General features: G+C 39.3%; 1 protein-coding gene across 12 annotated transcripts in view; it reads right to left on the reverse strand.

The window, feature by feature from the left end:
* Positions 1-6,035: 6,035 nt before the first annotated feature.
* Positions 6,036-27,651, reverse strand: part of MBNL2 (muscleblind like splicing regulator 2) — a 149,602-nt gene continuing 127,986 nt past the window's right edge. For 2 of the 12 annotated variants that reach the window (XM_083168771.1, XM_083168772.1), the window contains exons 6-11: positions 25,072-25,125; positions 23,846-23,999; positions 16,534-16,569; positions 15,023-15,117; positions 11,133-11,193; positions 9,139-9,277 (exon numbers count right to left, since the gene is read on the reverse strand). In XM_083168771.1, the coding sequence (XP_083024897.1) occupies positions 11,140-11,193; positions 15,023-15,117; positions 16,534-16,569; positions 23,846-23,999; positions 25,072-25,125 (393 nt within the window). In that variant the 3' untranslated portion in view covers positions 9,139-9,277; positions 11,133-11,139. Of the gene's footprint in view, positions 9,278-11,132; positions 11,194-15,022; positions 15,118-16,533; positions 16,570-23,845; positions 24,000-25,071; positions 26,796-27,651 lie in introns of those variants that run through there. The other 10 variants (XM_083168781.1, XM_083168779.1, XM_083168773.1 and 7 more) reach the window with 9 other exon arrangements.

The following is a 27,651-nucleotide window of genomic DNA, read 5'->3' on the forward strand; positions in this document are numbered from 1 at the left end:
GTATGTAACCCTAACCTCTGTAGCCCACATCCTAAACCTAACCCTCCCACCCAGCAGCCTAACAACCCTTTTAAGTGCCCATCCGTAACCCTTCATCCCTGCAGCCTAACCTCCCCCCACCCCCTGGCCGATCTACTTTGCTAGTGCTAAAACCTTTCTATGTGTCAGTGATTAATGAGTGCAGCAGCTATGTTGTCTGGAAAATGTGAACTGTTAGTAGCTCTCGAAGGCTAGGGTTGGCTACCACTGCCCTAGTGCATGTAATACTGCCTTTTGGCATGTAGGGCATGAAATACTGCCTGTTGGGTACTTGTTTCCTAGCACGGCACCCAATATTTTCATCTTATGGCATCTTATGCAATCACATCGCATGCCATATAGTTGCATGCGATGGTATACAATTTTTTATTGTACAACCACCCTGATGGGTCCTTACAATGTTAAATGGCCCCCCAGTCAATGCCACCCCCACAATCAACGCCAACCCAAAGCGTGGCGAGCGCAGTGGTACGTGTCCTCCGACCTTTTCATACCCCCACTATCCACATCAGTGTGGAGTTGATTGTAGATAGTGTGGCGAGCGCAGCGAGCCTGAAGCGTGGTGAGTGCAGCGAGCCCCGTGAGGGGACACTGATTACTTTACATGTATTGCGCGCTTGCTCACCACGCTTCAGGCTCGTATTCTCGCTACAACATCGCGTCGCATACCATCGTATACCTTAATTAGTCTTAAGGTGCCCATACACGTTACAATTATTGTATACAATATTGTATACAATATCGCATTTCATCGCATCTCGGTTTTGCGATGAGATCAGATGAGATGAGATCTAGTACAAAAAGTATGTGCAGCACATACTTTTTGAACTAGATCTCATCTCATCTCATCGCAAAACCGATATGCAATGAGATGCGATATTGTATACAATATTGTATACAATAATTGTAACGTGTATGGGCACCTTTATGGTATACGATGCGATGGGCACCATGCTAGGAAACAAGTACCGCCTGTTGGCACGTTGGCTAAAAAAAAGAGAAAAACCCCATGTCAACTTTTTGACTTTCGACCTTCCCCATGCCAACCTAATGCTTGTGTGGACCTAATGACCATGTCTACCTAACCCATGTCAACCTTCAGTGCGCAAACTAATGCTTGTAGACCTAGTGACTGTATCCTGTTATAATAATAATAATGATAATAATAAACAGCTGAGGTAGTTAAATGTTATTTGGCAAAAGGATATCAGCCCATTTTGTCCAAAATGATTCAGTTGAAGGGTTGTTTCCAGGGTTTTACACCTGCCTCACCTGCAGTGCACATGGTTTTGTCCATCTAAGAAATATTTTGTCAGAAAGAATGAACTAGAATAAGGGCCACAGTTCCTGCTGGAGCCTGCTGGAAAAATAGCCCTGGTTGTTTCTTAGAACAACATTGACTAATTAAAATCATTTAGAGCAGTTGGATCCTGCACGGCCGCAGTTGGCATTAGATTGCACCAGGCAGACAACACATTTTGGGACTTCATTGGATATCATTTATTAATAGAATCTCCCATGATTTACTTTCTGGGTTTCTAAAAAGTGGAAGCAGTAAAATGATTTTAGCCGTACGAGTATACCCAAATAAAAACATATGAAGAACTTTTTTTTCTAATATCAATACAGTTTTCTTCACACAGCTTCTTTCATTTTTAGAGAGATGTAGATTATTTTTATCTTGCAGAAATGAAAGGCATACGTACATATTTCTATTCGCAGATAGTAAAGATTTTGTTTTTAAAAGCACAACCACAGCATAGTCCTTTCTTCGGGGTGGGATCACTTGGTCTACAGCATGATGGTCGGCACCATTAGGTCGACATAGGAAAAGGTCGATATGGGAAAAAGTCAACATGGTTCTAGATCAAAAGGTCATTAGTTCGACAGGTCATTAGTTTGACAATGTCTATGTCGATAGTCAAAAGGTCGACATGGGGTTTTTCACCTGAATGTGAACACAGTCGACATGGACACAGTTTCCAGTGCAATGCGTCGGACACTATTCTCCCACCACGCCCTAGTGGATGGTAGGGCATGAAATACCGCCTATAGGCACGCTGGCTCAAAAAACAGTGAAAAACCCCATGTCAACCCCATGTCGATCTGTCGAACTAATGACCTTTCGACCTAGAACCATGTCAACCTTTCCCTATGTCGACCTAGACCCACGTCATCCTTTTCTCACGTCGACCTAATGGTGTCAACCTAATGACTGTCGACCATCATGCTGTAGACCAAATGACCGCATCCCCTTTCTTCTGGTTGGCCTTTGGTTTATAGAAAGTGTCCCCTAATAGTCGGATCATAGCTACTGTAGTTTAAGGTTCCTTAATTAAAAAAGGATCTGGCATTAGTATGACTTTTCCACTATAATAAACTTATTGCTTGTTGCAGTGGATATAATAACATATTACAATACAATGTTAAAACCCTATTTACTAAGGGCAAAATCCAAAAAGTATGGACAAGTAAAGCAATAAAATAACCCACTCTAGAACTTAAAAATAAATTTACATCTAATGCAAGAAAGATAAAAAATGAATGACTGTATTTACTACTACAGAAAATGTTTATTCTTATTATTGGCATTGCCCTTCCAGAGAGAGCGTTGTGCCATGTCATTTTCTTCATTACAGACTGAAATGCTGGATTACAAATGGACAGTGCCATACTGGTGCGGTCATTTATCCCTCCCTACTGTAGGTCCCTTACTGACAACGTCACTGCCTCGATAACATATTTCCAAACTTGTGACCTACTGACTACAGTGGTGAGATGAGTATTTTGATTACTTCATTGTTCTTTTCCAACAGTCTCCTCCCAGCCACTGTAATGCTGGGAGAAGACCATTATAATTCCTTTCCTTATGTCTTACCTCAACACACACTCCTCTACTCAAGTCCGCACATGCAGTGATCTCAAATGCTCTTGTTTGAGTCCACTAATCCTCTGTCTGCAACAGGGTTTAATGCTCCTTACAGCATTCTAATTTATACATACATGCTGCACTCACACAAGTAAAATGCTGTATAGAGCCTTAAATCTGTGGTTAAACCCTAGTAACACAGGACAACTGCCCACTTTCTGTTCCTCAGACTGTTTATGTAAACATATGCATTTTGAATATAGTAATTTTATATATTTATTTTTATGCGGATACATGTTTTTTCTAATAGTGTGTTTTATATTACTGTACTTGCCTTGCTAGATGGATTTTATATTTATATTTTTGTATAAGGTTCCTAAAAGTACCGCATTTAGGGGTCATTCCACACCACTCGGTAAACAGTTACCGTTCCCTGCTTATTGAGCGGCTTAGCGCCGCCCCACCAACCCCCCACCCCTCTAAATCCATCTTTGACGATTTGCGGAGGAATTAAGTCAGTTTCTTCAGACTTATATTTCTGATGGCAGGAGAATGATTTCTCCTGATAGCTGATGCATGCATGGAGATGTGTAAGCGAACACATCTCCTCGCTTGCATCAGCTTTTAGGAAAAATCATTCTCCTGCCATCGGAAATATAAGTCTGATGAAACTGACTTAATTCCTCCGCAAATCGTCGAAAACGAGGCAGGCATCGGCCCGCCTGCATTGGGGATGCCCATAAGACGCTGGGCGTTTCCATGGATGAGCCCCGTTCCCACTGCCATCCACCCCCAGATGGCAGTGGGAACGGTGTGGAATGAGTAGTTTTCATGTTATTCATGTCCGCAGCTTTATCCTTTCACAGCCTTGCTGCGCAGCGCAAGGAGCAAGACTGCAGTCAGATTTCCAGGTGCGAGTGTACACATGATCCATTTGCTTCTATAGGAAAACCGTGGCTACAGCCTCAAGTGGCATAGTGCTCCCACGATGCGTGCACATCACAGCAGCAAATGTGTAGCAGGACACATCTGCAGTGGCATCACAAGGGGGTGGGGGTGTGGTGGGCACCCATGTGTGATCTTGGGTGGGTGACTCTGATGGGTGACTCAAAAGTATCTGCTCCTGCTCAGTGACAAGAGCCAGGTACCGTACAATAACATTATGTGCAGCACCCAGCTCCTGTCGCAGTGTAGTGGTACATACACACTGTGCAATTTTTTTGACCAATTTCCTTCATTCGGCCATTCTGAATGAAATTGGTCAAATTATCTTTCAGTGCATTTGCGACGAACGACGTATGATGATGCCCATACCCGCCAGTTGTTGTTCAAGGTTGTTCGTCAACTGTTCATACAGCTCAATTTATATCTTTAAAAAAAAGCCTATAAACTAGATAGATCTTTCGTCAATATCTTTTGTCAACATCTTTCGTCCAGAACACTGGGTTCAAGGGAAATTGGTCATCAATGTATTTCAACGAAATTAGTCAAAAAAATTGTACAGTGTGTATACACCTTAGGAGACAGCACTGTAGACATACAGTCTCGGGGGCAGCCAGCATCTCCCAGACTCATGGAGTTACAGAAAAGGGAGGTTGGTACACTTAACCATGCCACTCCCATGTAGCCACACCTCATCCCTTGAAACCACAATAACTTTTTAGTGTCTGTCACACTGGGTGTGGAAGGGGTAACTGACGCAACAGCACATCTGTAATACAGGAGCAATTTTTCAAACATAATGATAACTTGCATAGTTTTGTATTATTTTCATGCAATGCATAAATTCATAAACTAATATTTTTTAAACTTATAAAATCCTAAAACATGGATTGAAAAAAACTAATTTTAGTTTTCTAGAGCCTAAAAATCCAGAGCTTATTTATCATCATTCAATTTCAAGACTTATCGGTAGCAAAAGGCGATGACAAGCATGATAACATACAGAGGTGTGTGGAAAAATCTGCATTGTAGTGTTACTTTAGAAACTGGATATGTGGCAGCAGCACATTGCCAAAACATAATTTATAGTATAATAAAAATTTTACCAGAATATGTGCTTTAAAAAAAATGAAGTCTAAACTTAACAGACTGTTTTTCCATGCTCCTGCATCCCCTCTCAGAATGGGTGCCAGACGGGGTCCCGACAGTCGGCTTAGTTGCGCTCACCATGCTGTCTGAGTCCGGCCAGTTGGGATCCCGACGTCGGACTAATGACTGTCGGACCGCTGTACCACACCCCTCAGAATTTCACTGTATTTATGGCACAACTATCTGCTCTAGCACAACTGATGTTAGTTGAATGTAATTACTCTCGCCTATGTCCATGTGCTGAGCTATATGAATTTCAACAGCCTATTCATTCTTTGGTTACATAGCCATCATCATTGCACACTTTCACCACACCTGCTGTATCTTTGCAGCAAGAGATGCATCTAAAACCAGGCAAATCTATTTATCTCAACAGAACATTGCACAGCACACAATTCCATCAGCACGCCTTACTGAACATGGGCACTGGTACTGGTTGGCTCGCAAAGCAGCATTAGGTTGTTGCTTTGCGAGTCCTGTAACGCCGTCCGCCACTCTGCAATTTCCCCACAACACTGAGAATGGATGTTTTGCATAAACATCCAATCGCAGGATTGTGTGCAGGCCCAAAATCATTTGATGGTCGCAGAGCGCTCCCTAAATAAACCCCACCAAGCTGTCTCCTGGGGCTGGGCAGCAACGCTGGAGCACTATGTCAGCCACTGCCCGGCCCTGCCAACTCACCTCTGCCCTGGCAACCCGCCGCGACATTACAGTCCCAGACTGTAATACAACAGCCGAGGAGGCGCGGCCGAGCAGAGGGAGCCGGGCAGTGCTGAAGCTAGCTGGTTTCAGTGATCATCTCAGCGGCGCTGCCCAGCTCTAAGCAGTGGCAATCCCGAATTTTCCGTCTGGGCACTAAAGCATAGCCCAGAAAATTTTCGGGATTACCACTGAAGGGGTTAAAAGGCTTGCTTTACTTTTTCCTACTTGGGTGTATCGTTTTCCTGTGTTGGATAGTGTCAGTGTATACCAGTGTGATATTAAATCATATAGTTAATATTTTAAGTATAGAAAAAATGATGGACAAGAACAATTCCTGCACCAAAATAATTTATTAAACTTTTGCAATATTTTACATCCCCATACAAAGAGAAGACCTTGAAGTAGGACAGTGCAGATGCAAAATGTTGGCATTTTCTTCTTGAGACTTTAGTAACCTCATGAATGAAGAATCAGTGACAGAGTAAGGTTGGGGATTTTGGTGCTGGTCTTGTTTTCAAGTTATATAAAATACAAACACTATGTCTTTACCAATCCTAAAACATTTAGTTTCTCAAAGGTCCTGTAGTGATATCAACCACATACAGAGTTTCAGTGCTTTAAAAGACCGGGATGAACTAATATACTGTAGATTATAACAGGCAATAATACTACGGCTTAAGAATTGTAGTATATTGATATAACATACGGCTGGATATTGATCAACAAGCACTATGATTACATATTGGGGAACATTTCTGAAAACTGATGCACAGGAAACCATCCAGAAAATTGTACTATAACACATACCAATCACATCTGCTCTTATTTCTCTAAACCATAGTAGACCAGGCTGATTTGAGGGTTTTCTGTGCACCTGCTTTTATAAATGTCCTTCATTGTGTTGTTTATAGAACACATATGTATGCGTCTTTTAGTTTAACCAGTTTTGACCTTCTATTGCTCTACTTTAATAGAAGTATTACATTTATGATGCTTTGTTGAAGAGGCTACTTTAATTAGAGGACATTACAGGAACAAAAATACAAAACACAAAATGTCATCCAATAGTAATTTTCTTTAAAAAATAATAAAATATATATACTGTATATATATATATATATATATATATATATATATATATATATATAAAACTTAAAACAGATGTCAACCATTTATATCCTTATAATTTTAGACCCCGATTCAAAATAAGATAGAACAGATATACGGCATAAGGACTGGGTCTAGTATGGTGCTGTAACCTGGAAGTGGTTTGCTGAAAAAATTAAAATAAATATAATATATATATTTTTTAAGTCATCAATATAAAACTTTATGTTGAAGTTGTTATTATTCAAGCATTTTTAATTTTAATGATTTTCACTGTTGGTAAATTAAGGTTGAAATATTTGTCAGGTGACCAAATAAGGGGCTGTTACAACTACCCACTGGGTGGGGGGTATCGTGCAACTTTATAGCAAACTTGTACGTTCTATTCTTTATATTGATGGTCACTGGCATTTTAATATTTTTTCGCATTTATGATGTCATTGACATTTGGCTAGCTGGTTGAGGTGACAAAGGTAAATTATGGCTGCTTACTGAGAAGTCAAAAAACAAATAATGTTAAAACAATTCAAAACATAGTAAAAAATATCAGTATAGATTAGAGCATCAACTTTCATATAAGTCAACTTTTTCTTTAAAGATACAGGTTTATAGTGATATAAGCAATATTAAAATACTCCTTTTCAAGTGGATTTTGATATAGTTCTGTCGAGTAATCAGATCTGCTTCTTTAATATAAGAGCAGAAATCAAACATTGTACATATATTACAAAATAAAATAAAAATAAAGGCAGATTCTTTTCCTGATTACCATTAATAGAATTACAGCGCCTTCTTTTAGAACAGGCTGACCACATTAAAAATAGCTTACATTCAACTCTTGAAATTTTCTTAAAATACTGCAATCACTAATATTGTCTTTTTACAAGAGAAAAAAAATAACATATTTCTAACACTTAAGTATACTATTCAGGTATAACAGCTGTCCTGTTCTGATATCCATAATTTATCAACAACATACTTAGTGTGACAAATGTGCAACATAGAAACATGAAATATTTGGTACAATAGTGCTTGAAATAAACTTTTAACTAAATTACATAATAAATGTACAGACATTACCATGTAAATCAACTGCCTACTGTAATAGTAAACATCAAAAATCTGTTTTATCATAGGTATTTTTTTTCTGTATTTTTTGTAAGCAACAACTCTTCATAACTTTTCAGACATAAAATATGCTTTAAAACAGTTTTCTTTAATCTTGTGCTGTAATCCTGTTACAACTCTCTTTATCCAATTATAAAAAAGTATAGCACTATAGACCCTGTATTCAAGCATATCTAGGCAGCCAGAAGGATATTTCACTGCTGCCTGCGTTGCCTCATGGTCAAGTGTGGGAAGGCCTGTAATGCATTGCTCCGCAGTGTTTTGCAGGTCTCTCAAGCACTTAGCAGGGTCAAAATAAAACTCTCACTACATTTAAAAAATGTAATATGTTATATATAGATTAGAGTCACCCTTATGTTGTGACTGATATATATATTCATTTGTACATTCGATTATCTAAGAAAACTCCTCCTCAGATGCCTTGTCTTCCTGCAATAACCTGGATACCCGACATGCTATATTTTTTAACCTTTGATTGCATTTTTTGAGAAGTACATTTGTTGGTGACTGGGAGGGTTGGCATCAGTCGCATGCGCTCTGCGTTTGTTGTACTGTGGTGAAATTTAGGCACTTTTGCAAAGTCTTGGTTATAAAACATCATACACTCACAACTAAAATAAAAATATTCAAGACTTTCTTGTGTATGACAGTCATACTGTGCAAATGATTCCTTTTTTGTCTTTTGTCTTTTTGAAATCCCAACTATTCCAACACAACTGCATTTTTACTTTTTATTCCTCTTTTGAAACACTGGGTGTGGGACTGTAGGCTTTGAATTTGTGCTTTAACATAAGCTTGGTTTCCATGTTTGAGAGTGCTTTTTCTTCTTGGTCTTCTCTACAAAAGGGGTAAACTATATATATATGGCTAGAATAATGTGTTACAATTCACAATCTTAAATTAGCCATCAGACAAGAAACAATCTTTGTCAATTTGAAATATTTTTCAGAAGTTAAAATATATGGACTGATGGGGCTAAACCCTCTGATTTGGATGTGAACGTAGATAAGACATTATTGTCAAGTGGGTGCCAGGTATACAAAATATTAAAAAGTAAACTTTACCCACTAACATCACAGCTGGTATCAGGTAGTTAACTATTTTATGTTGGAATATATTAAGCATACCATATATATTATCAATGTATAATATAGCAGCACTAGCTTTCTAAGAGTTTGTAGTTTGTCCGTAAAGAGAACAAGATCCTTTATTAGCATGCAGTTTGTGGCAACTCTATAGAGGAGGAGACTGGATAGTATGTACAATATGAATGCTTTGCTATCTTCTGTGAATCTTCCTGCTGCTCTACTCCGCTCTTGATGATTATTTCAGTATGATCTGGGAGAAGGAAAAAAAGGAGTTTGTCAATTAGTTCTGATATCCAAATTGTGGTTTACACAGACGTAGCACAGATACACAAAACATATGTAGATCTTTTAAGAAATATGCAATATTTAAAGATTTACATTCTTGAATAAAAAAAAAAATGGTTATCTTACCACGGTCATCTTAGCAGAATTGCTAACCATTAAATGCAGAATACAATTTACCTATTTTTTAATTGGTTATATGATCTACCCACTCAGGAAAATCTCCTGATATCGGCTGGGGTCAAGAAGGCCGTACTGACTGCATGCGGAAACATGTCGTCCAATGACAACACGCTGCCAGCAGGAATGAGAATAGCTGCTCCAAGACCACAGCAGAATCTGTGGATGATGAAACACAGGTAAATAACATTCTACTTGTTTGTTTACTTTTTAAGAAATTCCAACAAAAACAAGGTCATCAATTTGGACGAATGAACCTACAATTATGGGGCAATGCAATTCCAGCTAATATTGGAGCAACTGATGTAATGTGCTGGCGGAACAGTGTTTACAACTGATAATGGTAGCACATCATCCCTCCAATCATATCAATGTTACACATTTTGTCTTGCTCCCCCATAGAGCTACGTGATGCTGGGCTACCAGGGGCTCAATATTTAAGGATATTGCTTTTTGTTGTGCTAATTATTTAATTGGTTTACAATAATCGGGTTAACAAAACAACATTTTAATATATGTAAATCTCTACATGAGTCAGATGTACTAAGCCACGGAAAGTGATAAAAGTAGAGAGTGATAAAGCACCAGCCAATAAGTTTAAAACCCATCATGTAACATGACAGTTAGGAGCTGACTTGCTAATGCTTTATCACTCTCCATTTTTATTAATTTTCAAGGCTTAATACATCTTGCCCTTTATGAGATATAGCTTTTTCACTAGAAGGACTTGGACATGACTTTCCTGATTGATGTCACTAGTTCCTGCTGAATTAATTGGCTACAGCAAAAAGATGGCAGCTATTTTGATAAAGCAACATTCAAATTCAGTAGGTACCAATGACATCAATGAGGAACTTTATGGCCAATGTTCGTGATGAAATACAGATGATGGGAAATAACTACTATGCTGATCGGCCAATAAAGGAAAAATGTTTATACACATTTACAAAACCGTTATGCAGCCAAGGATCCAGACTTTCAGCATAGGATGAAATAACTTTCTTTATCTATACAGCTATCAGATATATATTTTGTTTGGAGCTTGGGCTTTTTTAGACTGGCAGCATAGCATTGTGTCCTTTGTTCCAAAAACAATAGCACTATTGTATATCCAATGTATTATTATGTATCAATGTTGTCGCTGTTACATGCAGAAAGGCACACTCAGTTATCATTATTGGATTGTAAAGAGATTCATAAAAGTCATAATCAAGTGGCTGAAATATACTTGTCAATGCACCGTTCATCTGCCTTAGAACAAGGTGTACAACTCTATACCCTGTTCTTAGACTCTGCAATAACTCTATATTATAAGTATACTATAATAGTTAAGGTGCCATTGGCTCCAGCAAGTACAGTATAGTTTGTTATATAAAATGTTCAAGAGATGGAGATTAGAAATATGTAGCTAGAATGAACATACTTAGGTGTAAATGGATGGAATTATTAATAAAGTTGTTTTTAAAACACAACTTATAAAACTGTCCTGCTTGGTTCCCGGTACAGCTTGTGTATTGTACAATACACCTGTGTATTAACATTTTTTGTGCTACTTATTTAGTGGGGATCTTTGTTTTTCAGCTTTGTTCAGCTGTTGGAGTGTTACTGAGTGTGAACATATGGGACCCTTATGGCTTACTCACTTAATTATTACTGTGAAAACATTTCCAACTTGTGATTCATGTTGTAAATCCATTGTTCAAGCTGTTGTAGTATGGAACATCCGGGGAAAAGACATTAATTACATAAGGTGATGTAATGCATTCACATTAACATGAAGAAGCATTAAGCATTGGAACACTTGCACAAGAAGGTGTGGGCTAGGTCTAGTGAGACACCAGGTTTATTCTCAGGTGATTATAAAGCTACGGTGGCAGCTATGACAACAGATCAGCCTCACTACATCACAGTACAGTGCCAGGAGCTTAGTGGTGCTCCTGAATGAATGCAATACAATATACAGATTACTTTATTTGGAGGTAAAGTACATCTCATTATCTCAATATGCTACCCATATTTAAGGCAGGAAAAATAAATAAACAAAATGAATACCCTTCTGGGGACCTGTTACTCTCCTAGTAGATAATGCAAGCACAGGAATTAAAGAGCAGAATGCCTACAAGGAGACAGGGGGGATTGAAAGCACACAGAAAGCAGAGCCGTGTTAGCAAGTATTGAAAAAGTACATTTTGTGTTTGTTCAAACATGTATTACGTACATACATGCATTAATATATATATCCAAATAATAACTCCTAGTTTTTATAGCTTATGTGTACAATTCCATTGGCATAATCACGAGTAAACTTTTAATACATGTAGCATTTTCTGTCATGTCACGAGAGCACTGTTTGATAAGAAATGAAACCCGGGTGTGCGTACACGGAGGCCGCCCCATGCTAGAGCCTTCCTAAGAAACGGATCACTATCCCAACCGCAGGATCTGTTGTCTTCACCCAGTACCTAAGCTGTGCTGATGCCTACGTGATAGGTCGGGAGCATGGCGTGTGATGGCAAATTGTGAATCAAAATTGTGGAATTCTAATGTGGAATGAAAAAATGTTCTGAGTACATTAACTGCCATTCTGTGTTCTGCACAGCATTTTTATTGGCAGTGTCACCAAAATAAAATTGTTGCCCAAAAGTAAACAAACATAACTTTTAAAATGTATAATGTGTACCAGTTTCACTTCTATATTACAAAGACAAAGCCCTTCATGGGTTAGCTAAAACACTATTCCATAATCCTATGTTGACTTTTTAAGTGGATTTGTGTGGGCTTGGGTGGCATGTTTGGTACTGCGGCACCTTAAGGATTAACTTAAAGAATTAATGGATCACTGCGGTATGTCGGTATGTAAGTAAAATGTTTTAATCTTTTTTTTAATATATATTTGTAACACAACTAGATAGCTTCAGGTGATCATACCTAATGGTGATATGAAATGGTTCTAGTTCATAGTTCTAGGTTCACCCATTCCTAAAGGTTAGTGTGCATCAAGTGGGACACAGCAGTATTGGACTGTCTTCCCCTTCCAAAGTAGTGGAAATGGTTGTAGGCATCTCTAGCAGCCCCGCAGCATGTCCACATGGGATATGCATGAGATAACATGAGAAAAAGAGGGTTTGGAGAGAAGCAGTTCCAGACTTTGTCTTACTAAAATTGCCCACTGGAGCAACAAAGAGCAGCAAAGCCCATCTCAGAGATATCTGGCAGCAGGAGCAGCAACACCACTGCTCTAAAGCTTTGGTTCTAGTCCAATACTAGTGTATTATATCAGTCATTAGCAGGTAACAGAGCTATTACTGAGCTATAACACTACTCTTCCAAAATATCCTGCTCTGTCTCCGCACAATAGGTATTGTCTGCTAAATTACGTCACTAAAGGCTGAGTAGCACTCGTATGAGAGGCCAGTAATGCCAAATTACTGACAGTAATGGGAAACGGAAGACACATTTGTAACCCCCCCCCCACACACATACACACACATGGCGGCAGAGTATGTCATGGGCACAACTTGCAGCTGCATATCCAGGCAAGACTTTGGTCAATACCACTACTAATCTATTAATATATATATATATATATATATATATATATATATATATATATATCACTTCATAATCAGTGTCAAAAAGTATATTTTCTATAAAACTGATTGCAAGTTATTTGCAGGTTTTTGTAATTCTGCCCTGTTTATTTTCTGCATTCCTGAGGGCATCGATATTTATAGAATAATAACAACAGTTCTGACCCAGTTACACCTAAAACGACACTGCCCATCCTCGCCAGCCTTTGAATGTTTGTTGACATTATGTTCAATTTATTATTAGCAGTTAAAGGTTTAATCTAATCTAGAGGTTTCCTCTAGTACCAGCTCTATGCCGCTAAGTCATAAGGTTTTCCTATGGTCTTGGCACAGTGGATACAACCTTCTTATAATCTACAATGTCACTGACTATGTCCATAAAGTTTAGCCACTGACTATAAATGACCAATAAGCAGAAATACAGTAGGAGCATGAACACATGTTGTATGCATTAATAACATGTGTAGGTTTGTGTGCGAATAAACTAGCAGCCTTTACTCATCATTCAGAATAGGAGTTTAAGGTTGACAGTGTCTAGGCTGACAGCCAATAGGTCAGCACCATATAGTCATCCGGTACAAGGCGACATAGACAAACATCGACAAACAAAATGTCGACATGGCAATGGTCGACATGTGGAAAAAAGTCATCATGAGTTGTCTCTTTTTTCTTAATTTTTAAAAAACATTTTCACTTTACCATCCAGGTGGACTATGGTTGGAAATGGTAAAGGTCCCTCAAGGGGACGAGGTAAAGTAATCAGGGGATCTACGTGCTCAGGTGTCAACATTGACAACAAAAAACATCCACACCCGAAATGTTGAACCTCTTGTGAATTTTTTTTTTTTAAGGAAAAATAAAAACATTTGTAATAAAACTTTAAAGTAGTAAAAAGAATATGTGTGACATTTTATAAAATTAACAGAGACTGCTCCCTTTAATATTACATTTTGACCCTAATTCCGATTTGGGAGTAAAACAAGATAAAAGCAAGTAACTGTGCACCTGGGCAAAGCTATGCAGCACTGCAGGGATCCGATACGTAATGCCGGCGGTCGGAATCCATACACTGGAATCCCGACCGCCGGAATACCGACATGGGGGGACGTGGATCGCCCCCCCTTGCGGGCTCACTGCGCTCGCCACGCAGCGGGCCCGGTGCCTCGCTACGCTCGGCACGCTATTTTATTCTCCCTCTATGGGTGACACCCACGGAGGGAGAAAGTTTCGGGATTTCGGCGGTCGGGATTCCAGTGTCGGGATCCTGAACGCCGGGATCCCGACCGCCGGCAAATTGACCGCATCCCCACTGCAGGTGGGGCAGATGTAACAATGCGCAAAGAGAGGTAGATTTGGGTGGGGTGTGTTCAAATTGTGGCTTAGATTGAAGTGTAAAAATAAAGCTGTTTAACATTTGTTGGCTACTTGCAAAAGCTGCAAGTACTTACCCTGCACAGAAAAAATATAAATTTATTTGCTCCACTTGCGCAGCAACATGGTAAGTTCCAGACACACATGTTTTTGTCTTCTTTGCTTTACTTCCAAATGAACCAGGCCCAATGTGCCAAATGGAGTTTAATTAATAATGTGTAACATCCCAGCTTACAGATTTGAAAATTAAAAAGTACAGAGTAACTTTATTCTGTATGTATAATATGCAGTACAAGCTGATGCTTTAAGCTTTGATCCATGGATCATATCTTTGTTGTTAACAAAACAAAAATATTCAAGGAAACACAAAACAGAGAAACCAATACTTGCAAAAATGTTAACTCTGAATAAGTGCAGCCTGCTCATGAACACATTTCTAAACAATACTTAACAAAATAAAAATTTGATGGGTAGACATTTATAAAAAAAATTCTGTAGAGAATTTTTTTTAAGATATTAGCACTCATTTAGAGTTTGGGATTTGTGAAAGAAAGCTTTAAAAAGGAGCAAACCTGATTTGCTGTGGCTGTTGCGGCGAAGGGGACACTTGTTGCAGGAGTTGTTGCTGCAGAGACAGTGGCGGACGTAGCGCTGTGCATCATGGGTACTTTCAGGAGGGGAACCATGGAAGCAATGAACAGGAGGGTGTAGCATTATGGTAATAGAAGTGATTTTGGCATGGTGAATATCACATAGCAGCAAGCCATCATGGGTTAAACCAGCAGATGGCATGCAATCACAATGCAAAGCAAGGAAGCGTGGGAGAGAAATAAAAAAGGGAAAATAAGCTTATTACAGGTACAATTAAAGGAAGTTTGTAAAAAATATATTATCAGGGATTCCCAGAAAATAAGGATTAAAGTGGTAGACAGTTTCTAATTGTAGTAGTCAATCTGGATTAGCCATGTTTTTTTCAATAAATTAGTGCATATATTTTTTATGTTTATTTGTAATTCCACTATAAACAGTGTCATAATTTCACTGCAACTATTAACAATTCTATGACTTTAATCTACATTTATAATAAAAGCACAGATTATTTAGTAAAACGTGTGTGTGTGTGTGTGTGTGTGTATGTGAGAGAATTGGTGATATACTGTGTATCCCAATTTGGAAGACGGCACCCATAAATTCAGATAATATACTGTAGATCTAGCATTAGAAGAAATTAAGATGCTACAACACATATCCCATGCTTAAAACTAGTTGTGCTAAAAGGTGTTACATGCTCCTAACTACTTAGCAAATACATTAAGGGGGTATTCAATCTTCGGGTCACGGCAGACGAGCTTGCTCGCCCGCCGTGACCCAGTCCTGTTCTCGGTCAGCTCGACCGAGAACATGCAGGCGGGATTCAGTGTCCCGCCTGCAGCGGGACGAGAAGGGGGCGTGGCCGCGAGTTGCGGCCGGGAAGTGACGAGATGCAGCCGGCAGCTCGTCACTTCCCGGCTGTTCTCGGCAGAACGAGCCCGACAGCTAGAGATGTCAGGCTCGTTCTGCCAGGAAACCCTGTTCAATGCTGTCGGGGAAGACAGCATTGAATAGGGCCCGTCGAGCATCTCCCCCACGGGAGATGCTCGACGGAGATTGCATACCCCCCTTAGTATTTAAGTATAAGTAGGTGTACACTAAAACACTCTCAATTCTCTACAATAAATTTCTGGGAAACTCTGATGAAATATTCTAAACATAGCAAAAAGGAGAAAAAAAGCACAACACTATGACACGTTAAGACACAGGTGATACTACTTACACTTCATTTTTCATTAAACTCAAGAGACATCATAAACACATAAATACATCATTTTTATTTCCTCACCGTAATATGCGACAGGTAAAATTATAACGCCAAGAGGAGACATTTTACATAATCTAGGTAATATTTCAAAAGTAAAATATTCTAGAACATTGAGTACTATAGTAACATACAGTAGCTGCATATATATTGTACAGAAGGCATTCAGACCCACATAAGGTAAATTGTGTAGTATCAAAAAAGACAAAAAAGTAGACAGAAACCTACCAATACTAGTAGCTGGTGTCATACACATAAATGACCCTTCACAGCATGCAACGAGAGGTGGGCAAAAAATGAAAACAAAAGGGGAGAGAAACTTGTTAGCAACACAGAGGTAACATTTGGAGTGAAATTCAGGCACAGCTCTAGATATATAGCAGTTAGTGCACACCTCAGTAACTAAGGCCATACATGGTCTCACATCTGTTTTCATACCCATTAGATAATGTTCATCTCATCTGCCTCACTGCTAGGGTATGGTTAATGGTGTTCTCCAACTTCAAACAAACTATGTTTTTTTACATGTCTTCCTGCAACTTCTACTAAATACATTGATTTTTCTTATGTTTTTAGACAATTCCTTATCCTGTTCATTTTCTAGATATTGGATATACAATAAATCTGTAGTGCAAATGCCATAAAATTATATTTACACAGCAATACTGTGTTACATCCAAGGGCAACAAACACAAATGTCTTGATATAAAAACACATAATAAGGGACAAAATAAAGAAACATTTTTGGTAAAAGTTGCCGCTAAAATAGTAGTTCACACAGTGGGTGAAATTTAATAGGATGAGAGATTCAGAAAGTTAAGAGATTTGGTGAGAAATCTCTAGTTTTTTTTCAAGCAGCAATCATTTACACTGCAAAACCAGTTTGATTTTGCAGTGTAAATGATTGCTGCTTTAAAAAAACCCTGGAGATTTCTTACCAAATCTCTTACTTTCTGAATCTCTCATCCTATTAAATTTCACCCACATTGTTTTTATGCGAGTCAAGTAGGAGTGGGACGGAACACAACTTATTTATAGTCCTACAGAACTCTATAGGTGCAGTTTTTAATCTATTCCTGTGATTTATTTCTGTGTAATCCATGTAAAAACGTATTCATATTTCATAAACCTTAATTTATAATATTTTATTATAAAGTCTAAACAAGGTGAGTTTTCAAACTTTTAAGAATTTGTGTTTGGCTGGACCAAGCAATAATTGCAATGGATAATTTATCAGAATTTCGGTCAACAAATTTGGTGACATATTTAACAACATATTTTTTTCTTTGTAATTTTCATTTCAGCCATTAGTATTTATGAATTTAAAACAGCTTAATTGTCAAAATATTGTGAAAAGTAGTGAATATTTCAATATGAAATATTATGAAGTATTGTGAATAGTACATTATATATATATATATATATATATATATATATATATATATATATATATATATATATATACATACAGGGCTATTTTTGTGGCGGAACGGTCCGGAACGCCGTTCCTGAAGTTCAATTGAAAAATGACCTCACCAGGAACGGCGTTCCGGAAGTTCAACGCCGGACGCAGGCTGCACGCACCACAGAGATTATCTACAATGATAATCTCTGTTTCCGCGGGGTCAAGGAAGATGTACTTCCTGCCACCACCCCTTGGCCTCCTACTCCATGGATGCGCCTGACGTCAGTGTCAGTGCGCGTCCATGGTGACTCCTGCGCCCTCCACCCGCCGAGACACGCTGTCGCACCCGCCCGCCTCTCGTTGCTCTCTCCCGCCCGACGCCCGCCTCGCTTGTTGCTCTCTCCCGCCGGGAGCGCGCCAGCCTCTCTTGCTCCGCTCGCCCGCCTGTCTGAAGTGCCCCCAGGATCCACTCTCCCTCCGCCTGCCTGCCTAAGGGAGCTTACTCTCCAGCCCCATGTGATCCCTCAAGCCGAGCGGCAGCCTCAATTGCCTGGTACAGTAATTTACTGAACTTCACTGATTGATGCAATGTTATCTTTAACACTGCTGTTGCTGTCTGAAACATCTTGGTGTGGGCCATATGTTTGGGCATATCTGTGTGGGCTACATGGGCATATCTGTGTGGGCCTTATGAATAATGGGCATCTGTGTGTGGCATATGTATAACGGGCATCTCTGTGTGTGGCATATGTATAATGGGCATCTCTGTGTGGCATATGTATAATGGGCATCTCTGAGTGTGGCATATGTATAATAACTGTTACGGAGCGGGGCATATGTATAATGGGCATCACGGTGTGGGGCATATGTATAATGGGCATCACGGTGTGTGGCATATGTATAATGGGCATCACGGTGTGTGGCATATGTATAATGGGCATCTCTGTGTGGCATATGTATAATGGGCATCTCTGTGTGTGGCATATGTATAATGGGCATCTCTGTGTGGGGCATATGTATAATGGGCATCACGGTGTGGGGCATATGTATAATGGGCATCACGGTGTGGGGCATATGTATAATGGGCATCACGGTGTGGGGCATATGTATAATGGGCATCACGGTGTGGGGCATATGTATAATGGGCATCACGGTGTGGGGCATATGTATAATGGGCATCACGGTGTGGGGCATATGTATAATGGGCTTGACGGTGTGGGGCATATGTATAACGGGCATCTCTGTGAGTGGCATATGTATAACGGGCATCTCTGTGAGTGGCAAATGTATAATGGGCATCTCTGTGAGTGGCAAATGTATAACGGGCATCTCTGTGAGTGGCAAATGTATAACGGGCATCTCTGTGAGTGGCAAATGTATAACGGGCATCTCTGTGAGTGGCAAATGTATAAGCGTTACAGTGTGGGGCATATGTATAATAAGCATTACAGTGTGGGGCATAAGTATAATAAGCGTGGCGGAGTGAGGAATTATGTTTTTCTTTTTTTTTCTCTCTCCTTTTTTTAAAATGTAATCCCACGCCCCTTTTGTAGCTCCTCCCACATCTCCGCCCACTTTCTGCCCCCCGCCCACAGTTCCTGAACCTATTTTCCTACAAAAATAGCACTGTGTATATATATATATATATATATATATATATATATATATATATATATAGGAAGTCGTGGTGTGCAGCACTCCAGCCAAAGTCTTCTGAATATCAAAACAGCTTTATTAGAAACAACAACGTTTCAATATCTAATCGATATTGTCATCAGGTTAAAATACACCAAGTAACATTCACCTTAAATAGACAGTGAAATACACATCAGCTGGAGGCGTGTGCACGAGACTCGCGCCAAATGTGTCAATGAAAAGCGTCGGCGTTTGCCCCCGACACACCCCCAGTAGCGCAGATTGTATGACATCACAAAATACCATGGGAACCACAAAACATAACATAAATGCCATGGAGACTAAATAAAAAACTCACATAGCCGCAAACAAGGAAAAATATACAAATTACTAGATCGTTTAAAACTTGGCAATAGCCTTGTGTTACCCAATCCTAAATCTACATCAGATTGGGCTCAACGAGCAGTCTGGCATTGCATCACTCCTGAATTGACACCCTTTACCACAGTTCGATTTTTACATGGTTTAATTCTTTTTACATGCTAGTATATTTAATACACTGTAATTACATTCTCATTTATCGGATTCTTCCTTCTTCTTCTGGTGTTTAGTATAATTATTTCTTTTGATTTAATATTTTTTTATATATATTTTTTTGTGTTTTTTTATCGACATTGACAGGTATTCAATGCTCTGGCGAGCGCAAGGTAGCGAATCCTGTTTTGGATTCGCTGTGCGCTCGCCAGCAAATATCGCTGATCTTGAATTCGTGTGGCTCCCCCAGCCCACACTATTCAATGCGTCAGGGGCTCGCTGCCCCTGACTTCGAATACAGGCGAATGGTAGTGGGGAATGGTAGTGGCGATTCCCCCCCCCCACCCCCCCCAGCGCGCACAGCCCGCAGCAGCAGTCCTCCAGCTCCGGCAGCCCCAGCGCTGACATCACCGTGCTGTGACTGCCGGAGCTAAAGGCCTGCTGCTGCTGCGTCCCTGTGGGGGCTCCCGGCATGAGTGAGGGGGGCAGGCGGCAGGCGGACGAATCCCTGAGGCGAATCCTCCTTTCCTCCCCCCCCCCCCCCCGCACAGCCTGCAGCAGCAGTCCTCCGGCAGCCCCAGCGCTGACATCAAGAGGTCTGCTACTGCTGGAGCTGCATATCTCTCCCCCCTCCCCTCACCTCACCCCCAGCAGAAGGGCAGGGTGCTGCTGGGTGCTGCTGGGGTCGGAGCCGCTGCACTCACTGGTCCCGATCGTGCCTATGTAATGATCGGGACCAGTGTGCAGTGAATATATGAATATTAATGAGCGGCTCCGGCTCCCGGCCCCCTGCTGGCGAATGTGTGTAAAAAAAAAAAAAATATATATATTGTTTAAAAAAAAAAAAATATTGAAAATATATTCATATGCTGCAAGTATATGAATAAAAATAGCATGCCCTTTCATAGAAAAAATATTCTGATTTTTTAACACCAAAAAAATAAATAAAAACGCTTTAATTTAAAAGAACACATTACAGTTCACCTAAAAAAGATGACGAATGCTAAACGGAGACTCATGGCGAATTTCAATGGAGAATGCAGCACTCGAATTGAGCATTGAATACACTGTCGGCGAATTCCACTGAAAACCCCATTGAAAATCACAGGCGAATTGTGGAGAATCATTTTCGGCGAATCGGCAGACATTCGTGGTTCATTTATGGCGAATTGCCTCCATAGAATATGGCGAATTGTTTTTTCTAACAGAAAATTCGCCATTCAACCAGGGAATTGCCAGATTCACTGAAAAAAACGGCGAATCTGAGGCATTGAATACTGGCCATTGTGTCGGTTTGAGTCAACAAGCTCTTGATGTCGACCATATGCTTAATTGCTTGTTGCCTTTAATGTATTTCTTTGTATATTTGTATATTTTTCCTTGTTTGCGGCTATGTGAGTTTTTTATTTAGTCTCCATGGCATTTATGTTATGTTTTGTGGTTCCCATGGTATTTTGTGATGTCATACAATCTGCGCTCCTGGGGGTGTGTCGGCGGCAAACGCTGACGCTGTTCATTGACACATTTGGCGCGAGTCTCGTGCACACATCCAGCTGATGTGGATTTCACTGTCTATTTAAGGTGAATGTTACTTGGTGTATTTTAACCTGATGAGAATATCGATTAGATATTGAAACGTTGTTGTTTCTAATAAAGCTGTTTTGATATTCAGAAGACTTTGGCTGGAGTGCTGCACACCACGACTTCCTATACGATACCCAACAGTGCGGGCAACCACACAGCAACATTTACGGAGGCAGTACTTGGCATCCTGTGCTTTATATATATATATATATTTTTTTTTTGGTAAATTAAATACTGCTTGGGAAACTGATGAATGGCCTTAGAGTGAAGAGCAATACAAATACACTATAATAAAGTTGTTCACAAAGACCCTGGTAAGGCATCCATAAAACAAACATCTGTGAGGGTAAAACATTCCAGTGATCTAAATGCCATGGCATAGCAAATCAGTCCCGGCACATTGAAACGTAGAGAAAAACACACCAGATAATATAAATCTGTTAGGTGTAAGAGATCAAATAAGGCTATATTTTAGGAGCAAGGATTAGGAGTTGGTTTATTGATTTGGAAAGGCTATGGTAGTGTAACCTTTTTTATTAATAATAATAATAATAATAATAATATTATACATGAAAAATACAATTTATTTCAATGTGTGTCATGAATAAAAAGTAAGATACAAATCTCAATTTAGTAAATGATTTTGGCAGTGGCGTAACAATAGCTCTGTCAGGGCTGTTGCTGCTCCGCTGCCAGCCCGCCGGGACCAGCAGATCTTCTTGTTTGCGGTCCTGGTGCTCCTCCTGTTGCCATTATAAAAGCCCCTCACAAAATGTCTACCCCCCTCACAGCAGACAGTTATTGAGAATGTTATAGGAGGTGACAGCCTCCTCTTGCATCCTTAATAACTGTCTACTGTGAGGCGGTGTCCACTTTGCCAGGGACATTTTTCATTGTATTAGGAGAAGCGCTGGACAGGAAACGCTGTTGGTCCCGGCGGGCCAAAAGCTGAGCAGCAACTGGCCTGGTGGTGGCAGCAGACACAGTGGTGAAGGGGTGGGGTTTAACATATTTAATTGAGGTTACGCCGCTGGATTTTGGTATGCCTTTCCAAACCAAACAAAAGAATCACAGAGAGAATTAAGCACAGGCAACTTTAGTGATAAACAATCCTTCACAACTATCTATAAGACACCTGTATAATAAACCAATGTCATATGACCATAACACACCACTAATTATGCTGATAAAGCACACTGGTTTGAAGCCAAGCAGAACAAATTCTTAATTCTAAATGTTAAGCTTGTGCATGTGAGTTGCTGTCTAAATGAGTATGAATGCAATGGGCAGGTGTAGATCATTGCATCATACTGTACATAACCTTTGCATGGGTTAAATTGTTGTGCACAAAGACCCTAATTGGGACAATAAAAAGCGAGTAGTGTCAGGACTATTTAAAGCAAAACTACTACTGCAATGCAAAGTTAAATCTTTAACATACTGCATTGTAAATTCTGCAAAAGTACAATTTACAGTGAACCACTTCAAAATAGAATATGACACACAATGGTATATATAACACTTAAACCACCACATACTACACTTGACTGAAATTATTGAAACCGCTCCACAATCAGCACATCTGTAACATAATTATGATATCTGAAATGTTTTTAATTTTCTTTGCTTTTAGGCCAAAATGAGATTTAATGTGAAGTAACACTACATTTGCGATGAATTTTTGCACTGCTTCCCTCAGCACAATCCGTGGCATAAACCAAGTCATTCCTGGTTATTTAGAATTGATTTATGAGCATTACCCTATGACAGTGATCTGTATATAATGTACTGTACAGTTTTAATATTGTACTTAATAACTTAATGAGGATGTAAGAGTATCCTATAGCTCCCACTGAGTATTTTTCTGTATTCACATTTGTTTAAATAAATATTTTATTATGTACAGAGTTTTCTTTTTGGGACTAAAATTTAATTAAAAATTCACTTTGTTGTGTAGAAACAGTTTATTAATTGGATTAAATGCTCTCCATCGAATTACCATTGAAGGGGGAATTTGCTATTGCAGCAAAATGTAAACAACATTCCCCCACTCTCGGCTCAATCTCACCCTCCGTGAGCATCATTCATCTAACATAGTAGTTTCAGCTATTCTGTGGTGGAACTCAATTATCAGCTCTTTATTTCACAGGAAACTAGGGACTGAGGCATACTGCACAAGTGCCTCATTACTCAATGATGTTATTAGTATAAATATATAGACTGCATTGCTTCATCTTAAATAAAATATGGGGACCCATCTACTATACAACTTCTAAAACCCCAGCAGCCAGAGGGGCTCATCAACTGCTGGATATCCATCAACAACAAAAATAAAATATTCTTCTTATGTGTAATCTTTCCAAAAATTATTATAAGACATACCTGCTGGAAAAAATGCTGTTGGCTGCTGCAACTGTGCATTGGCCAGAGCCTGTTGGTAGTGCAAGACACTAGGATTAAACAGTGTGTTTGCACCATTGCTTTTTTCTAGAGCCTGCCTCTTTGGTAAGGAGTGAAGGACGCCTGGTGGAAAAGCCTGTAAATAAAAAATTAGATGATACTTGTAGATATCAGAATATTTGGACACATCTTGAAATACACACAGAAAAAAAAACTAAATCCATATTGTGATAAAATTTGAAGTAAATCAAAAAATCAACTAAAATAAAGATGCCTTGCCATGCACCTTAACTCAAACTGAGGCAATGCAGAATGAGTGAGATTTGGTTATTGGTAGCAAAAGCGTGGTTCCCTTAACGTTAAGGCTGTAGTCACAAAACTACAGAAACTAAACACATTACAGCATCTGTACAGATCAACTTGTATTCCTGACTTCAAGTATCACATATTGAGGCACATGTAACAGGGTCAGAGTTTGCCGGAGGTGCGTGCTGCAGGCTGTTCTCCGGCTTTTTTTAAAGTGGCAATCATTTACAAGCCAAACCCATTTTTGCCTTGTAAATGATTGCCACTTTAAACAAGTGTCCGAGAACGTCCGGCATCCCGCACCTCGGGCAAACTTGGACTCTATTACATATGCCCTCTAGGGGTTGATGTATTAAACGGTGAAAAGAGTGAACTGGACCGGTGAAGTAGTTGCTTGTAGAAACCAATCAGCTTCTGCTAAGAGTTCTATAGAATGCACTTGATAAAATAATACTTCGAAGCTCATCTGTTGCTAAAGGCAACACCTCCACTGAAAAACTGCTATGGGCAAATCCTCCGCTGGTCTTTTCACTGCTTGATACATGTATTTGCTACAAAATGCAGTTTAAAAATATTCCCTATATGCTAATTTTTATTCCAAATAGCAAAAAATCTCCATAACTTTACTAATTCAGCTACAACATAGGCAGTGTTGTCCAGTGTTATCTTGTGTACAAGTACTTTAATATGAAGCCATGTCAGGAATTTAACAGCAAGGTGTTTTGTGTTTGTAACATATGAAACATGAAGATGGCTAAATAAGAGACTTTGATAGTTTACATACATTAGTTATATGCATTGGTTGTCTCAGATGATGTTACAAAAAAAAAAAAGCAATAAAAATATTAGTTGCATCATTGAAATAAGCTACATGCAAAGCAAAAGGTGAAAGGTCAAAGTACCAGATCTACAGTTGCTTCGAGAGGTCGCTTCATTGCTTTGGCAGTCGACTGCGTCTTTTAATAACAGGCAGCGAGCACATGATGGCAGTGGGCCAATGGGATTCAAGCGAATTAACATACAGGTAAACAGCAAGCAGAGGTGCATCATGGGAACGGCATTGCATTGTGGATAGGTGAGAAGGAAAAAAATATTCTGAATGCAATATACAACATATAAAACACTAGGCATGCACAACAACAAAAATGTCTCTTTAAAGAAATGAATATTACATTTTTAATTAGTACTAAAGCAAAAATGCATCTACTATACCTTAGTTAAAAGCAGATAAGAGAGTAAAATACAGATGTCTCAGGTAAATCAAATTAATATAGCATTTAACAAACGTCAAGAAGCATTTGCAAATTAAGAAATCAATTCATAGCAGGATTAAAGGCTTCCACCATGGCAGACGAGAAGTTAGTTGCAGTTTTTTTTTTTTTTTATTAACACGTGCTGCCAACTGAGCAAAACATTGCCATTGTATTTTACTACTCTTAAAAGTATATTGATGCCTAGTAACTTTAAAGCAAATGAAATCATATATTATTTTGTGATCATTTCAAGTTGTTTTATTGCATAATGACTTTCAACCATTTGAAACTGACAACATATACTTATTAAACCAGACACAAGTTAGTACTCACATAGTAAGATATATAAACCAGCTATTCTATTTAGGGGCTAGCTTGCCAAAAGTCTCCAGGCTGCAAGTGTAGTATTTTATACTACATTAGAATGTTAATATCAATGACATTTTATATTTATTCAGATTTAAATAAAAGGGGTGCCAAATAAATATTTTATTTAAATGATCACTAGTGCTGATGAAGTGTGTAGCCCAAAGACTTTCATAAGTAGCGACTGAATGCAGCAAACATAAATACTGTAGCTATAGTGAGGCAGGAACGCTTATGAGAAAAACCAAGCCATATTATTCTGTATCACTGCTGTAGCTGATGAGAGGCTGAAGCCACAAGCGCTTCTGTACAATTAGCATTTGCCTTGTGCTTTGTAATACTTCTAAGCTATGGTTTAGTGTCATTCCAAAACAACTGGAGGTTTGCTGATAATCTTACTGTACAAAGAGTACTTCATACTCATGTACAGCAAAGTAAAACTACAGTAGTTATTTTTAACCATGGTGCATCAATATGTAACTTTATATATTATGTGTAAAATAACTTTATTTAATATATTTATTTAGATTAAATTTGTTTCGCTATTTGCCTCCTTTTTAAAATTGAGGCAGTAACTTTGTAAGATCTGCAATATCACTGTTGCTAGAGCATTTCTGTTCATGAATTAACGTTCTGCACAGACAACAACAAAACACTACGAATAGTGATTGTCAAAATAAACCAATAAATAGTCCCCCTGCAATAAAATACATTGAAATACTCAATGATACTATAATATTATGCTATATATAAACAATGATACAATAATGATTTTTGCAAATATAAAATGGATGATTTTTTTTTCTGTAATGAATGCAACATCACTTTTTTTTTTTTTAGTTAATGGAAATAAATAAATAAATACATATATGCTTTAAATATTTAGAATAAATTCATCCATTTTCCCAATGTAAAAAAAGAGGAAAGTAGCATGTGAACTGTATTATAACTTTATTTCACATGATATGGATGTTCTTCCCCACCTTATTGAAAGCCCTATCAAAGTCCTATAAAATACAGAAAATAAAGTTACCTCATTTGAAGATAACAGAGCAATACACAAAATGTATTTCAATTAATTACTTTCCGTATTAATTGCATCTAGTAACCAACATAGTGGGTACAGAATAAACATTAGCATAATAGGTACTCTTTACTTATCACGGCGCCCATCGCGGACATCGCGGGCATTGAATGCACTAAAAAATCGGGTGCGACGCGATCGACGGGATTTCCCATAGGGAACAATGTTAAATGTCTCAATTGACCCGATTTTCCTGTTCAATGCCTCAATTGACCCGATTTTTCCATAGGAAACAATGTTAAATGGCCCACAGAGGCCAAATAGGCACCCTGAAGTGTGAAATGGCCCCCACAATTGTTAACGCCACCCCACGATCAACGTGAACCCGAAGCGTGGCGAGGGGCGGCGGTACGCGTCCTACGACCTTTTCATACCCCCACTATCCACGTCGGCGTGGAGTTGAGAATAGAATAGTGTGGCGAGCGCAGCGAGCCACCGCGCCCGAAGCGTGACGAGCGCAGCGAGCCCCGCGAGGGGACGCGGATACCTGTGAAGCCCGCGAAGGGACGCGTTTACCTGTGAAGGTATCCGCGTCCCCTCGTGGGGCTCGCTGCGCTCGCCTCGCTGCGCTCGCCACACTATTCTATTCTCAACTCCACGCCGACGTGGATAGTGGGGGTATGAAAAGGTCGTAGGACGCGTACCGCCGCCGCTCGCCACGCTTCGGGTTCACGTTGATCGTGGGGTGGCGTTAACAATTGTGGGGGCCATTTCACACTTCAGGGTGGCTATTTGGCCTCTGTGGGCCATTTAACATTGTTTCCTATGGAAAAATCGGG

Source organism: Crinia signifera, chromosome 2 (assembly GCF_055691185.1).
Source record: "Crinia signifera chromosome 2, ASM5569118v1, whole genome shotgun sequence".
Lineage (NCBI taxonomy): Eukaryota > Metazoa > Chordata > Amphibia > Anura > Myobatrachidae > Crinia > Crinia signifera.